The 12,829-nt window shown below is 39.2% G+C and overlaps 2 protein-coding genes across 54 annotated transcripts in view; one reads left to right on the top strand and one right to left on the bottom strand.

Annotated features, from left to right (window-relative positions):
- AFG2A (AAA ATPase AFG2A) overlaps positions 1-10,855 on the bottom strand; it is a 328,990-nt gene extending 318,135 nt beyond the window's left edge. For 3 of the 4 annotated variants that reach the window (XM_081544858.1, XM_081544860.1, XM_081544861.1), the window contains exons 1-4: positions 10,647-10,855; positions 4,709-4,830; positions 3,423-3,580; positions 117-175 (exon numbers count right to left, since the gene is read on the bottom strand). In XM_081544858.1, the coding sequence (XP_081400984.1) occupies positions 117-175; positions 3,423-3,580; positions 4,709-4,830; positions 10,647-10,791 (484 nt within the window). In that variant the 5' untranslated portion in view covers positions 10,792-10,855. Of the gene's footprint in view, positions 1-116; positions 176-3,422; positions 3,581-4,708; positions 4,831-9,951; positions 9,955-10,646 lie in introns of all 4 variants that reach the window. The other variant, XM_081544859.1, reaches the window with a different exon arrangement.
- Positions 10,856-11,324: 469 nt separating this feature from the next.
- The window catches only part of NUDT6 (nudix hydrolase 6), an 88,560-nt gene continuing 87,055 nt past the window's right edge, over positions 11,325-12,829 (top strand). For 15 of the 50 annotated variants that reach the window (XM_081544885.1, XM_081544888.1, XM_081544877.1 and 12 more), the window contains exons 1-2: positions 11,325-11,598; positions 11,886-11,974. In XM_081544885.1, the coding sequence (XP_081401011.1) occupies positions 11,920-11,974 (55 nt within the window). In that variant the 5' untranslated portion in view covers positions 11,325-11,598; positions 11,886-11,919. Of the gene's footprint in view, positions 11,975-12,829 lie in introns of all 50 variants that reach the window. The other 35 variants (XM_081544902.1, XM_081544894.1, XM_081544895.1 and 32 more) reach the window with 9 other exon arrangements.

The raw sequence follows: 12,829 nt of genomic DNA, 5'->3' as shown, positions 1-12,829 counted from the left end.
TTCTCTACACTATTTCAAAGAAAAGTATTATGCACACAAGACCTCGAAGACACATTAGTTTATTTGCTGCTGCCTTGCTTTTCAAAATTTAGAAAACTATTAAAAATACATCTCACCTAGTTTTCTCAAAATACAACCAGCCAGTTGTTCTTCATTAATATCTGCATTTTTGTCACTGTCAAGAGTGGGAGAAATAAAAATCAGCATTAAGTACACCAGAAACTAAAATGTAATATAAAATGACATGTACACAGTGATAATGTAGACCTAATCAAGAAAATCATTAGTTTACAACCTAGAAAAAATTTATACAATTTTAGAATGATTTACACTTTTCAGATACGTCTTACAACCATGAAATCATTTGTAATTTGGTTTCCTTGAAGCCTAAAAGTTCTTTACTATCCAACATATCACTCATACACACACCCCCACACACCCCCACATACTCAGGTGCATACATGTACGAGTGACTGAGCACACACATACATGTACAAACGTGGTGTACATTTTATGCATTACATCTCTGGATGTAGTATACATACAATAAATTTAAACAAAAAATGTGTTTTCTATTGTGTATCATAGCCAAAAACATTCAAAAAAAAACCACCAGCCTCAATTAATCATTTCCTTTCTGAACTTGCCCAGCTTGGACAAAGGCTTTTATTAATAGCTTACTTTATTCTCTTTGAATCATTTATAAATTACCTTTAAGGAAATTTATATCCTATAGAGTACACTATCTGAAGAGGTAAGAAAAAAGCAAGGTAATGGTACAATGGAAGTTTATTCAAGAGAAAGGCCATGCCTAAAAAAATGCAAAGGCCTTCTTCTGACCAATTACTGTGTTTTCCAGGAAGACTCCTTGTTTGATTACAGAAGTATGGCTAAAAATCATTACACTTGTAAAGAAACACATCCTTGGAGAGTTCTCAGAACGTGCATTTTTCCTCCTCCATGTGTAAGCAGTCGGTATCAGGAGAAGAAGCCTATGGCTGTTGAATTCGGACAGAGATCACAGAGGGAAAATGGTTTAGTTCAGGAAAAGGTATATTAGCAGGCCCATGTGGTCCAAACCTAAGCCATGTTCTCCATCACATTATCAGTAACAAAACTGATACAAACTTACTTGAGGATTCCATATGCAAATTCATCTACTTGCTAAAATATGTTTATAACCCCAAAATCAATACTAGCGGAGCTTTCCCAGACATTTGTGGAAGAGAATAGAACAGGTAAAAACGTGAGTAACCCAACACTTTCCCAGCTGAGGTTAAAAAAAGCCTCTATTTCAATTCTCATTCAGAGGTGACCAGAGGACAGAAGTTGGGGAGGGAAGGGAGCAGTCCCACATTGAGCGAAAAGCTGCAGCTCCAGGACCAGGTAGAGGGGATTCAAACCCCCTCTAAATGGGGTGACCTCAGGCAAGTCACTTAATACTTCTTAGCCACTTATCTTTTCTAAAAGAAAGAAAATAGAATCTACCAGAATGGGTTGGTCAGGGAGTTATAAGATTATAAGTTATAATCTATGTAAGGTATGTATTTTCATATATTTATATATGTTAAATAAACACACACACACACACACCCAAGCAATGGTTGAGTATTTGTGGCAACTTCATGTAACACAACTACCACAAATGACGAGTTGATTATTTTATTTATTCAAATAAAAGAGAAAAACAAGGAGAAAATTTCATGAATCAAATGTGTGCATAAAGAGGAAACTGTATGTATTTCCTTAAGTACTTAAATTTACTTGTTTATAGAACTCTGAAACTACTTAAACTGTTTTTACTTATCAAACTTTGAACAGAAAATATTTGCAAATATGTAAAAATAAACAGTTTTGCTTTAAAAAAACAAAGAATGTGTGCAGATAAAACCATTTCCACTAGAAGGAGCTCTAACATTAGTAATAAAATTTTTCAGATACACCTGAAGGATTTAAGCAGCAGACTAAAATTACTGATTTTTCTTACTGAAAATTAAATTTATTGTCTAAGTTATCCTGCCACATTTAAAACACAAGGTTCTTTAAAATAAAAAAAAAAACAAGCTTCCATTTAATACATATATAGGTATTCGTTATCACCTAAGACTGCTGCGCCCTCAAGAGGTCACTCTTGTTAGTAACTGAATATCCAGTCAACTGCCTAAAGGACTGTTTTAAAACAGTCTAAAGAGTAATCCTATTTAACCTGAGTTAATTAAAAAATTACCATAAAATAATGAGCAAGTTACTTCTCACTGAGCCCATTCTCTCACCTGTAAAAAGGGATAAACACGGACACCTGGCAGGATGTTTAGAGGATTAAATGAGGGAAGAAAAATGGGAAAAGTGTATGCACTTGTGTCCTAGCACATGGTTGGTACTCAACATATGTTGTGTTCTCCTTTCCTTTCTGCCTTTTACTTTGTTGCTCACTAAACTGTTATAAAATGCACTGAAGATATTTTCCTGTTTTTAAAAAGAAAAATAGGCCAAAGCTTAAGCATGGAATCTACAAAAGTAGCAAAAGTGAAGAAAATATTTCAAAATCAAGCTAATGATTGAAAAATGTTTTGTGATTCCAGCACATAATATAAAATCCTTCAAATTTTTATAAACATGCTATTAAAGTATCAAAAGATTTTTTCAAAACAAATTTTGATAAGACCTGTATATGCAAACTGAGTAAAAACCCTATCAGATACAGAACATTCAAGAAGGTGGGGGATATACTTTAACCACATCGACAGTCGTTCATAGGGAACTATTTAAAAATATGATAGATATACCTATTTTATTGGTTTGAATAACCAGTGAGTTAAAATACACAATCACATACTTTGCTTGAGCAGTCTTAATTAAAACTTGTTTCTTGCCTACTCACAGTTATCTACTACTGTCTTTATAATTGTAAGACAGGAAGCCCTGATTACACCACAAACCACGAGGAAAAAAACACCATTAAATATCCACCAATAATAATTCCTCTTACCTAAAATGTCAGAGCATACTGTAATCACAGGACATTAGAGAGCGTGTAGTCCGTAAATGACGTAACACCCATCTAGTCTGTGCTGTCTGATGCAGTAGGTCACTAGCCACTCAACACCTGTGGCTATCAAGTGCTAAGAACGTGGCTAGCCCAAACTGAGATGTGCTACAAAGGTAACATAACACAGTGGATTTTGCAGGCTCAGTTTGAAAAACAGAGTGAAAACTCTTGTTAATAATTTTTTGTACTTATAAGTTCAAATAAAATTTTATATGTTGATTAAATAAAATATACAATTACTTTCTCTTTCTCTTCACTTTTTAAATGTGGCTACTAGAAAATGTAAAACTACACATGTGGTTCACATTTGTGACTCATCATATTTCTACTGGGCAGCACTAATCCAGGCAATCACTAACAACAAGAGCCAAACCTGAGAGCCACGTCCATTTCCTCAGCCTGCAGCACAGCACCCAAAACAGGCTGGACATGGATGGCATCACCAACCCTCACACCCACGTTCTTCTGTGCCACTTCACTCAGGCCAACCTTGCCTCCAGGAAATCCTGCCACAGGCCAGGCTGTATAGACCTGCCCAGAACAGAGGAAACAAAAAAAAATAAGAAAATATGTATTTGTAGAATATCATTGATTTATAAGAAAGAAAACTAAGCACAGTCAAGAACATGGCTCTGCAAAACAGTCTTTGCCCCAAAGGAGATACTATGAGATACAAACTACAAAAAACTATTGAGTTTGAGCAAGCTCTGGGAGTTGGTGAGGACAGGGAAGCCTGGCATCCTGAAGTCCATGGGGTCACAGAGAGTCAGACACAACTGTACGACTGAACTGAACTGATCAATACTACATCTTTTTTTGTGTGTGAAGATTAGGGGTAATCCCACAGGGAAAATGGTGGAAGAACTGAGAGTTGGTTTTAGGAAAAGTGACAAAACGTTAACAGGGGATGAGAGGAAGATAAGAAAAAATACTGAAGGCAAGCTAACTGTAAGGTAATTCAGTCTGGAGCATAAACTACATCTAGGAAACAGGGAGGGACCAGCACAAGAGCTCCATGGGAACCTGGATCTCAGCAGACTTATGCTCTAAGGGAGAAGGTTTCTAGCTCCAGATTAGTTGTGAGCTTATGCATTTATAGTCTTCTCTTCCACAAAACACAGTAAAGGATTTTTTACAGTATAAGCCCATGACGACAAAAGGAATGGGAGACATGCCATCAGCATATCTAAGATTACAAAATATTTCCAGAGGACTCCACCGGTCTAGAGAACACTGACTGATGAAGCAGCAGCAGAAAACATGGCAGAGGCAGAAGAAGAAAGCCAAGCTGCCAAAAACGATTCAAGAAAGATTCTGGACTTAAGAGTCTCAGGTATGACGAATGGCTGCAAGGACGAACAGAGGGTCATCAAATATTTATATACAAAACAAATGACCCAAAATAACATTTCTGTGAGGAAATACAACTCACAGACAGCAAAAAATAGGGCTGTTAGTGTGTCACTACCTCTGGGGGAAAGGCTTCTCCGCATCACGACACTTAGGAGCTAAAACTCCCAGGGTATCATAGGAAGGAGAAGTTTATACAGATGTGAGAGTCTTGTAAGATACAGCTTTTCAATTATCACTGCTTGTGTTGAAAATCAAAAACATCTCAAATATTTCTAAATTAAGGAAATGAAAAGGAAGGACTCTTACCTCCTGCTTTCCATCCAAACTGGTAAGCAACACTGGTCGACCTATACAAATATTTGCAGACTTCATGGTGTTGAGTCCAAGTTGAACAAGAGAGTTCTGGAATGCTTTAGGAACTTTGTCATCTACCAAGAAGCAGAAGAAAATTATTTTCACAGTATTCTGTAACTGAAGTTAAAGCAAGATTTCTTTTGGACTAAATAAAAATCCTTAATCTACATTACCACATGAATGCACTTACCATACCCTGAAGAAACTATTTTTTGAACCCTCTTTATTTTAGCAGACTTAAAACCAAACCTTTTTGAGGTTCCACTGACAATATGAATGCTAACTAAAAAAGGATATTTTATGGGTAGGTATTAGTTTTATTTAAAAAAAAATCTCTAATTTCATTACTAACTGAACATACTTGCAATAGGGCTTTTCTTACTTGCGTTCTGAACTTCTCCTATTACAGATTCTAAGTTGACTTGGCTACTAGTACTGCAAGGCTTGAACTGGGGAAATGGCACATAATCTGGCTCTAGAGGATTAAGTTATGTTTCCACTTCTGACCCACAGGATAGTAATCAGACATTTTCCTTTCTATTCCCAAGAAGACATGGATAACAATAACACAGGTCTTGTTCCTTAGGCGAAGACACACTGGCTCAAATGACCATTAGTGCTTTCAACTTTTGGCCAGAGAAGGGCCTGCAATTCAGTCCAGTTACAAAACCTCTGAAAATGATGTGCTAACATCTCCAGCTCTGCCCACCCACTCCCTCAGGCTGCACATCTGGTTAGCTGCCCCTCCTCTCATCTCCCAGCACCTTATATTGTCTGATACTAGCATTTATCATCATAATATTCATTTGTTTTACAATTCGACTTTCCTTTAAACTATATACTCTTTTGGGGGCAAGAACTGGGTCATGCTCATCTTTGTAAACTCCACTGCCTAGGAGTGCATCAAATACAGAGTTTGTCTGCATAATAAATATCCATGATGATAATGGATGCAGTAGATGAGTATACAGTATTTTTCTTTTCAGCACAAAATCCATGCTAGCACTTACGATGCCTATCACAAACTTTATTATAAAACTTATTATAGTCACATATATCATAATCAGAGAGCTCTGATTAGTATTCGTGTTCCTTCATAATCAGAAAAACAGATCTTTTGTAATTAAAAAGAAACTAAAGTCAACGAAAGCAAAACCATGAGGTCTAATTTACATCATTTTTTGCCACTGCAAAGTAACTTCCCAACACTTTTATTTTCCTTCTGTCATTAGATGAACAAATATAGAAAAACAAAGCATCTCCCAGGGCTAAGATTAACAGGATCAACCATAAAATAACCATTTTTTATAATGAGAGACTGAAAAGAAATTCAACTTTCCTATGAGCACCAGGTCTCTGACACAGTTTACGCATCAATAACAGCAAAGCGTCCTGTTTGATAACCTCCTAATGTTCAGTTTCTGCCAATTCTCTCTTCCTTATCAAGGAAATCTCAATGAATTAATCTTTCCTCTTGATAATTACCTTGCAGAGGTACTCAGTCCCTGACAAGATTCCAAGTTTTCTTTCTCTCTTCCCTCCATCCTACCCTGAACCAAGATTTGATAAATTACACACTTCTCAAATACCTCCATTTCTCCCTACCACCAATGAATTCAAATTCCCATCCACTGGCCTTATTTCCTAATACATTTCCATCATATTCTCTGCTTACAAACTGTTAACCACACAATTCCCTTCACCAGTCCTCATTCCTCCAATTCTTTATATCTCTACTTCCACACATCCACTTCCCTACTAATTTACTGAGCACCTTATGGGCCAGATTAACTAATGAAATAGTAAAGGTAATTTCAAACAACCATCTACCCTTCATTTGTTCATTTGGCAAACAGCACGTGCCCACTCTGAGGCAAATACTACACTAGGCACTGGGGATACAAGGTGGACAAAAGCAGACACAGTCTTTGTCATGGAACATATAACTTAATAGAATGTGAACTATTAAACAATCAGTAAATAACTGTATAATTATAAACTAAGATTAATGCAATGAAATAACAACTAAGAGTGCTAAGAGAGCCTATAATGTGGGATCAGACCTAACTTAGAAGAATCAGAGAATGTTTTTTTTTCAAGGAATAATGTTTAAATCTGTCTGAAGGAAGAGTAAAATCAACTAAATGAAAAGGGAAAAACAAAGACAATTCTCACTAAAGAGAACAGCATGTACAGAGATCCTTGACAGAAGAGAGCACTGTGCATCTGAGGGGAAAAGTGCAGACAGAGTGGTGGGAGACAAAAGAGAGCCACATAAGGAAGGTCAAGACCACCTAGGACAGTGGGCTGTATCAAGTTCCTGGCCTTTAATCTGACAGTAATTGAAGGCCAGTTAGTGGAGAAAAGCAGAGTCATGACAGGATTTTTATTTTAAAAGATCATTCTGTCTGCAGAGTGGAAAAGGAATTGGAAAAGAGCAATCAGTGTAGTAGTCCAGGTGAGAGAGGATGGTGTCTGAGATTAATGTTGAAGCAGTGGGAAGGGAATGCAGAAGTGTAACATGGGAAACATTTTAGCTAGTAAACTGGACTTGTGGAGAAGGAAATGGCAACCCACTCCAGTGTTCCTGCCTGGAGAATCCCAAGGACGGCGGAGCCTGGTGGGCTGCCGTCTATGGGGTCGCACAGAGTCGGACACAACTGAAGCGACTTAGCAGCAGCAGCAGCAAACTGGACTTGATGGTGGATTGGATAATGTGAGATTTAAGAGGGAGGTGTCATGGGTAAATCTGAGATTTCTGAATTTTACAGTAAGAAAGACTTGAACAGAGCTCATTTGTTTTGTTGGAGGAAGTACCAGGTCACAAGGTCAGTCCTGAAGTATCTTTGAAAAATTCAAAAGAAGAGGTATAGCACAGTGCTATATTCAAAGTGGGGACTATGAATTAAAAAAAAAAAAAGAATTCTATTTATCATTGCATCAAATATAATAAAATACCTAGGAATAAATTTAACCAAGGGGGTGAAAGACTTCTTACTCTGAAAACTATAAGATTCTTATGAAAGAAATTGAAGATACAAATAAATGGAAAGATACACTGTGCTCATGAATTGGGGAAGAATTAATACCGTTAAAATGTCTATACTACCCAAAGCAATCTACAGATTCAATGCAATCCCTATCAAAATACCAGTGGCATTTTTCACATAAGTAGAACTAATAATCGTAAATTCGAATGGAACAAGAATAGCCAATGCAATCTTGAAAAAGAACAAAGCTGGAGGTAGAACAATCTCTGATTTCAAATTATAGTAATCAAAACAGTATGGTAGTGGTACAAAAATGGGATACATAAATCAGTGGAACAGAATATAAAGGCCAGAAATGAACCCACACATATATAGGTAAGTAATCAATGACAAAGGCGGCAAGAATATGTAATGTGGAGAAGACAAACTCTTTAATCATTGGTGTTGGGAAAATTGGACAGCTACACGCAAAAGAAATGAACTGAATCACTTTCTTACAAAAATAAATTCAAGATGGATTAAAAACTTAAATGTAAGACCCAAAATTATAAAACTCCTAGAAAAAAACAAATGCAGTAAACTCCTTGAAGTTAGTCTTAGCAATATTTTTTGGATCTGTCTCCTGAGGCAAAGGCAACAAAAGCAAAAACAAATGAGATTATATCTAACTAAAAAGCTTTTGCACAATGAAGGAAACCATCAAACAAAACATTCATTCTACTGAATGAAAGAAGATATCTGCAAATGACAACTCTGATATGGAATTAATATCCAAAATATATAAAGAACATTTATACATATACATTGAAATATTACTCAGCAATTAAAATAAAGAATGAAATCTTGCCATTTGCAACAACATGGATGGATCCAGAGGATATTATGCCAAATGAAATAAGTCAGAGATCAGTGTCATATGATTTCACTTACATGTGGAATCTAAAAAACAAAAATATAAACAGAAACTGACTCACAGATACAAAGAAATGTGTGTCTCTGAAATGGGAGAAAGGTGGGGGTGGCTGAGCAAAAGAAGGGAAATAAGAAGTACAAATTTCCAGTTATAAAGTATTGAATAAATAAGTTACAGAGAATTAACACACAGCATAAGGAATATAGTCAATAATAATATAACAACTTTGGATAGTGACAGATGGTTATTAGACTTCATCACAGTGATCGTTTCCTAATGTATTTAAAAGTGAATATGACTTACATCTGAAACTAAAATTGTTAATCAACTATATTTCAGTTAAAAAAAAAATCGTGGTCCACGAACTCTTTGTTCATGAGGTACTTACCTCAGAAAATAAGGATATGCATTTAGTAGTTTTTATTGTAATTTGACAGAGTAATTTTACATCTGTTGGATCTAATAAAAATTTATTTTTTAAACTTATTTTTCCAGTAATTTACTTTTATTGTATTTTACAAAAGTGCTGATCTGTGACATGTCGGGAATTTTTAAACCTTCCCTACAGAGTGTGAGAAGCACTGGTCTAGAAGACCATTGAATCAAGACTCAGAAACAAATTACAAATATAAATCTAAAAATAATAAGAGTGTAAATGGAAAACTCTGGGCACTGGATGAACTTGCCAAAGAAAAAAATTTTTTATAGGGAGAAAGAGTGTTTAGGGCTCAGAATGAAGGAACTTCTACATTTGATGGTTAGGCGGAAGAAGGCAGCCTGCAAAGAAAACTGATGAAGTGCCAATCAAAAGAGGGAGAAAAACTAGGAGAGTTTTATGACATTTAAGTCAAAAAAATTAAGTATTTCAAGAAAACGGAAACGGCTGGCAATACCAAAAGCTGCTGAGGTAAATAAGCAATGAAAACCATCCACTGGATTTACCAACCTGGGGATAATCAGAGATCAGGCAGCGGGCAGTTTCCATGGAATACTGGGATGGATGTCAAATAGGAATGGCCTACGGAATAAATGAGAGCTGAGCAGGCAGAGATGGCTCCATTTAAGAAGTCTGGGAATGGAGGGTGTGGAGCTTTTAAGATGAAAGAGAGTACCAGCAGGTTTAAATGCCCATGGGAAAAATCCAGTCGAAAAAGGGACTGAATTTGCAGGACAGAGCAAGTTGTCCTCTGATCCCAAGACAGACTGAAAACACTGTTAACTAAAAGACTGTCTTTAGGGTCTGCAATAGACGTAAATTTTTGCCAGGAGGTCAAGTCTGATAAAAGCTATACCAACTAAATCTATTCTTCCAAGTCAAGGTTGTTGGGATGTAGCTCAATGGCTTTAGAGTCAAATACATGTGGACTCAAAAAAGTCTCTGCCATTTAGTTGGTACCTGTGTAACCTGGGGGCGAATCACGTTAATTTTTCTTTCTCTGTAAAATGAGCGTAATAATACAGTACTCATCTCCCAAAGCTCTGAGAAAAGTAAATGAGATATATACCTGAAATATCCAACCTATTGCTAACACCCGCGCGCAATTAACAGCTATTTGTTAAATACCAGAACCTGTGTGGTAAGAAAAAAGCCACCTTTCGGTTTTAAAGGCACATTAACGTCTCTTAGAGAGGACGAATCCAGTTACAGAAATGGATTTCAGAGTTTTCGTATACTATCCTCGCTAGATACTAACGATTTTGCAGTTAGAGATGCCGTTAATCTTAACGCAAAGCTGCTTCAAGTGCAACTTACTAGAAATTCAAGGCAATTTACAAAAAAGCTTGACTTAGGCACTGATAAGTGATTCCTGCCTAACTTCTCCAGTGCAGGGGAGACTTCGGGTATTTTACAGACTTCTTTGCGCTCTCACACTTCTGCCTCGCTCAATTTTTAAAAACCTCTACACCTCAAGGCAGAATCGCTAGGTTTTCGGTCCTCTCAGACGGCGCCCCCTCGGCCTCGGGTCTCCCACTCAGAACTCTTTACCTTTTTCTAAGAAGTTGATCACCACCAGAGTCCCGGCCGCCACGGCAGAAGCTGTGGCCCCTGCAGGAAAGGAAGCAGAGGATGCCGAGGAAGAACCATTCTCGGCGCTTTGGTTTAGCCGTTTTCTGTTCTTCTTGGACGGCATGATCCGTAGGCAGCCCGAGAGGAGCAGCGGTAAAGCCGGCTCAACGTGCGCGCTTCTCTGAGAGAAAAACTTCCGGGGCAGAAGCCAGCAAGGCTCCGTCCCGAGCCGTAATCCCCTGAGTGCAGCGCAGTAAGAGCAGGAGAATAGAGCTTCTTCAGAATCCTCTGTCTCTGGAGTTCCTGAATGGCCAAGGAAAACAGATTAGGTGAACGGAACGCTCTTTTAGATTGTAAATTCCTTAAAAACAGGACTTTTTCGTATATCCGCCGCCTTCCCTAATCCTGAACAAATCTCTGTTGAATTAAACTGCGGGTGGGAGGTGCTGGGGTGGATTGAGGTGGGAGGGCAGTGGTGGGAAAGTTTCTCCCGCTTTTCTGGAGCTGGGCAGATTCTTGAGAGGAGCCGGTCGACTGGACTTTGCCGTCTCCTCTGCAAAGAGGTAACGCCTGCTCAACTCTGAGACTGGATGGGCGGCACTCTTCTAAAACTTACGGTAGCTCCCCCTTTGCCAGATCACGCGGGTTGAGTGATTTGAAGCATCCGCGTGGGGAACGAGGGTCGGCGCTAAAATGCCGCTACTCCTGAAGGGGAGCTACCGACGTGTGGTACTGGCTCTGGCCCGCCGCGCGGTGCTCCGTGCAGGGCCCCGCTGGTCCGCGGGCGGTTCAGGTTGCACTCGGGATCCCCCTTTTGGAGCTGAGGAGCTGCGGGGAGAGCTGGACCGTTTCGGAGGCGTCTCCGTGCGCCTGGGGAGGCTGGACGCTCTGGACCGCCTGGACCCGATCGCCTTCCAGAGGGCCTTGCAGGGCAAGTGCGCCTGGTCCGAGGCTCTCCGGGCTCCTGAGTCTTTCTCATGAAGTAACCGCAGTCCCCACCCCCGAGTCGCGCCGGAGGGAAGGAGAGGGCATGCGTGACTCGCACCTGTTTTCTGCCTTTCGTTCTTGTGCCCTTGGCGGGGAGGTCTCTGAGGCGGTTGGGTGAAACGGTAACGAGCTCAGACTCGGGCATCTGCAGCCGTTGTTTCTGGTCTTCTTTCTAGTGTGTAACCTCGAGCCAAGTTGTGTAAACCACCATTTTCTCATCCGTAAAACCAGGTAATAGGAACTCGTGGAATTGCTGAGGGATGAAATGGATAATGCTTGTCAAGTGCTTCGCACAGTTTCCGCCACATACTTACCGCTTAGTAAGTGTTAGTTAATATTATTGTTCACTGACATTTACCGATCCTTGGTTCTACCGGGCACTTTGCCTAGGACAAAACTGTCGCTTCCTAGTACAGGTGGTGGCCAGTGAGTAGGCTGGAGAGGTTTGAGTGGTCGTATTTGTACACAGGTTGGGTCAGGAGCTGTGGAGCCGTGAACTAGTCTGCGTCTATTTCACAAAAAGCAACCAGCTTTTTGTGATTAACCGGGGAGATTGATGGAGTGGTTTCAGTCCTCGGTAGGAAAACTCACCACTTTTGAACCTTGAGTCCACTGATAGGAAAGATAACTTGGATAGAGGAGCCTTCACTTTGACAGCTGGTAATTTGGTGGAGCAGCCTGTTTTTCAAGCTGCCCAAGGGTCCTTACAATCAAATTGAAAGCAAGGCATGAAAATTCCTCTTATCTCATTAAAAAGGAAACTTCAGATCTTTATCCTGTGGAGCAATATGGCGAGTGAGCATCTATGGCAATGTGAACTAGTTGTTTTAATCTTTAACTATCTTCATTTAGAAACTATTTACCCCTTCACCTTATTTATTTTCTCTCCTACTCGGCAACAATTGTTAACTGCCAACAGGGTTAAAGGTAGGAGAATCAAGTCTGTTCATCCCCTAGTGTGTGTGATATGTGTGGGTAGACACAGGTGTTTATTGTACACACTTGTTAGTAATTAAAGCTCTGCCTCAATCAGGAAGGCAAAGCAGAAAGTGGGTTGGATTTGGTGTCACATCCAGGTTTCAGTCCTCCCTGGTGGCTCAGCTGGTAAAGAATACACCTGCAACTCGGGAGACCTGGGTTTGATCCCCGGCTCGGGAAGATCCCCTGGAGAAGGG

Source organism: Giraffa tippelskirchi, chromosome 11, assembly GCF_054371585.1.
Source record: "Giraffa tippelskirchi isolate mGirTip1 chromosome 11, T2T-mGirTip1v1.2.pri, whole genome shotgun sequence".
In the NCBI taxonomy this organism is placed as follows: Eukaryota; Metazoa; Chordata; class Mammalia; order Artiodactyla; family Giraffidae; genus Giraffa; species Giraffa tippelskirchi.
The sequence above is the reverse complement of the archived record's forward strand: the minus strand, read 5'-3'. Positions and strand labels throughout refer to the sequence as shown.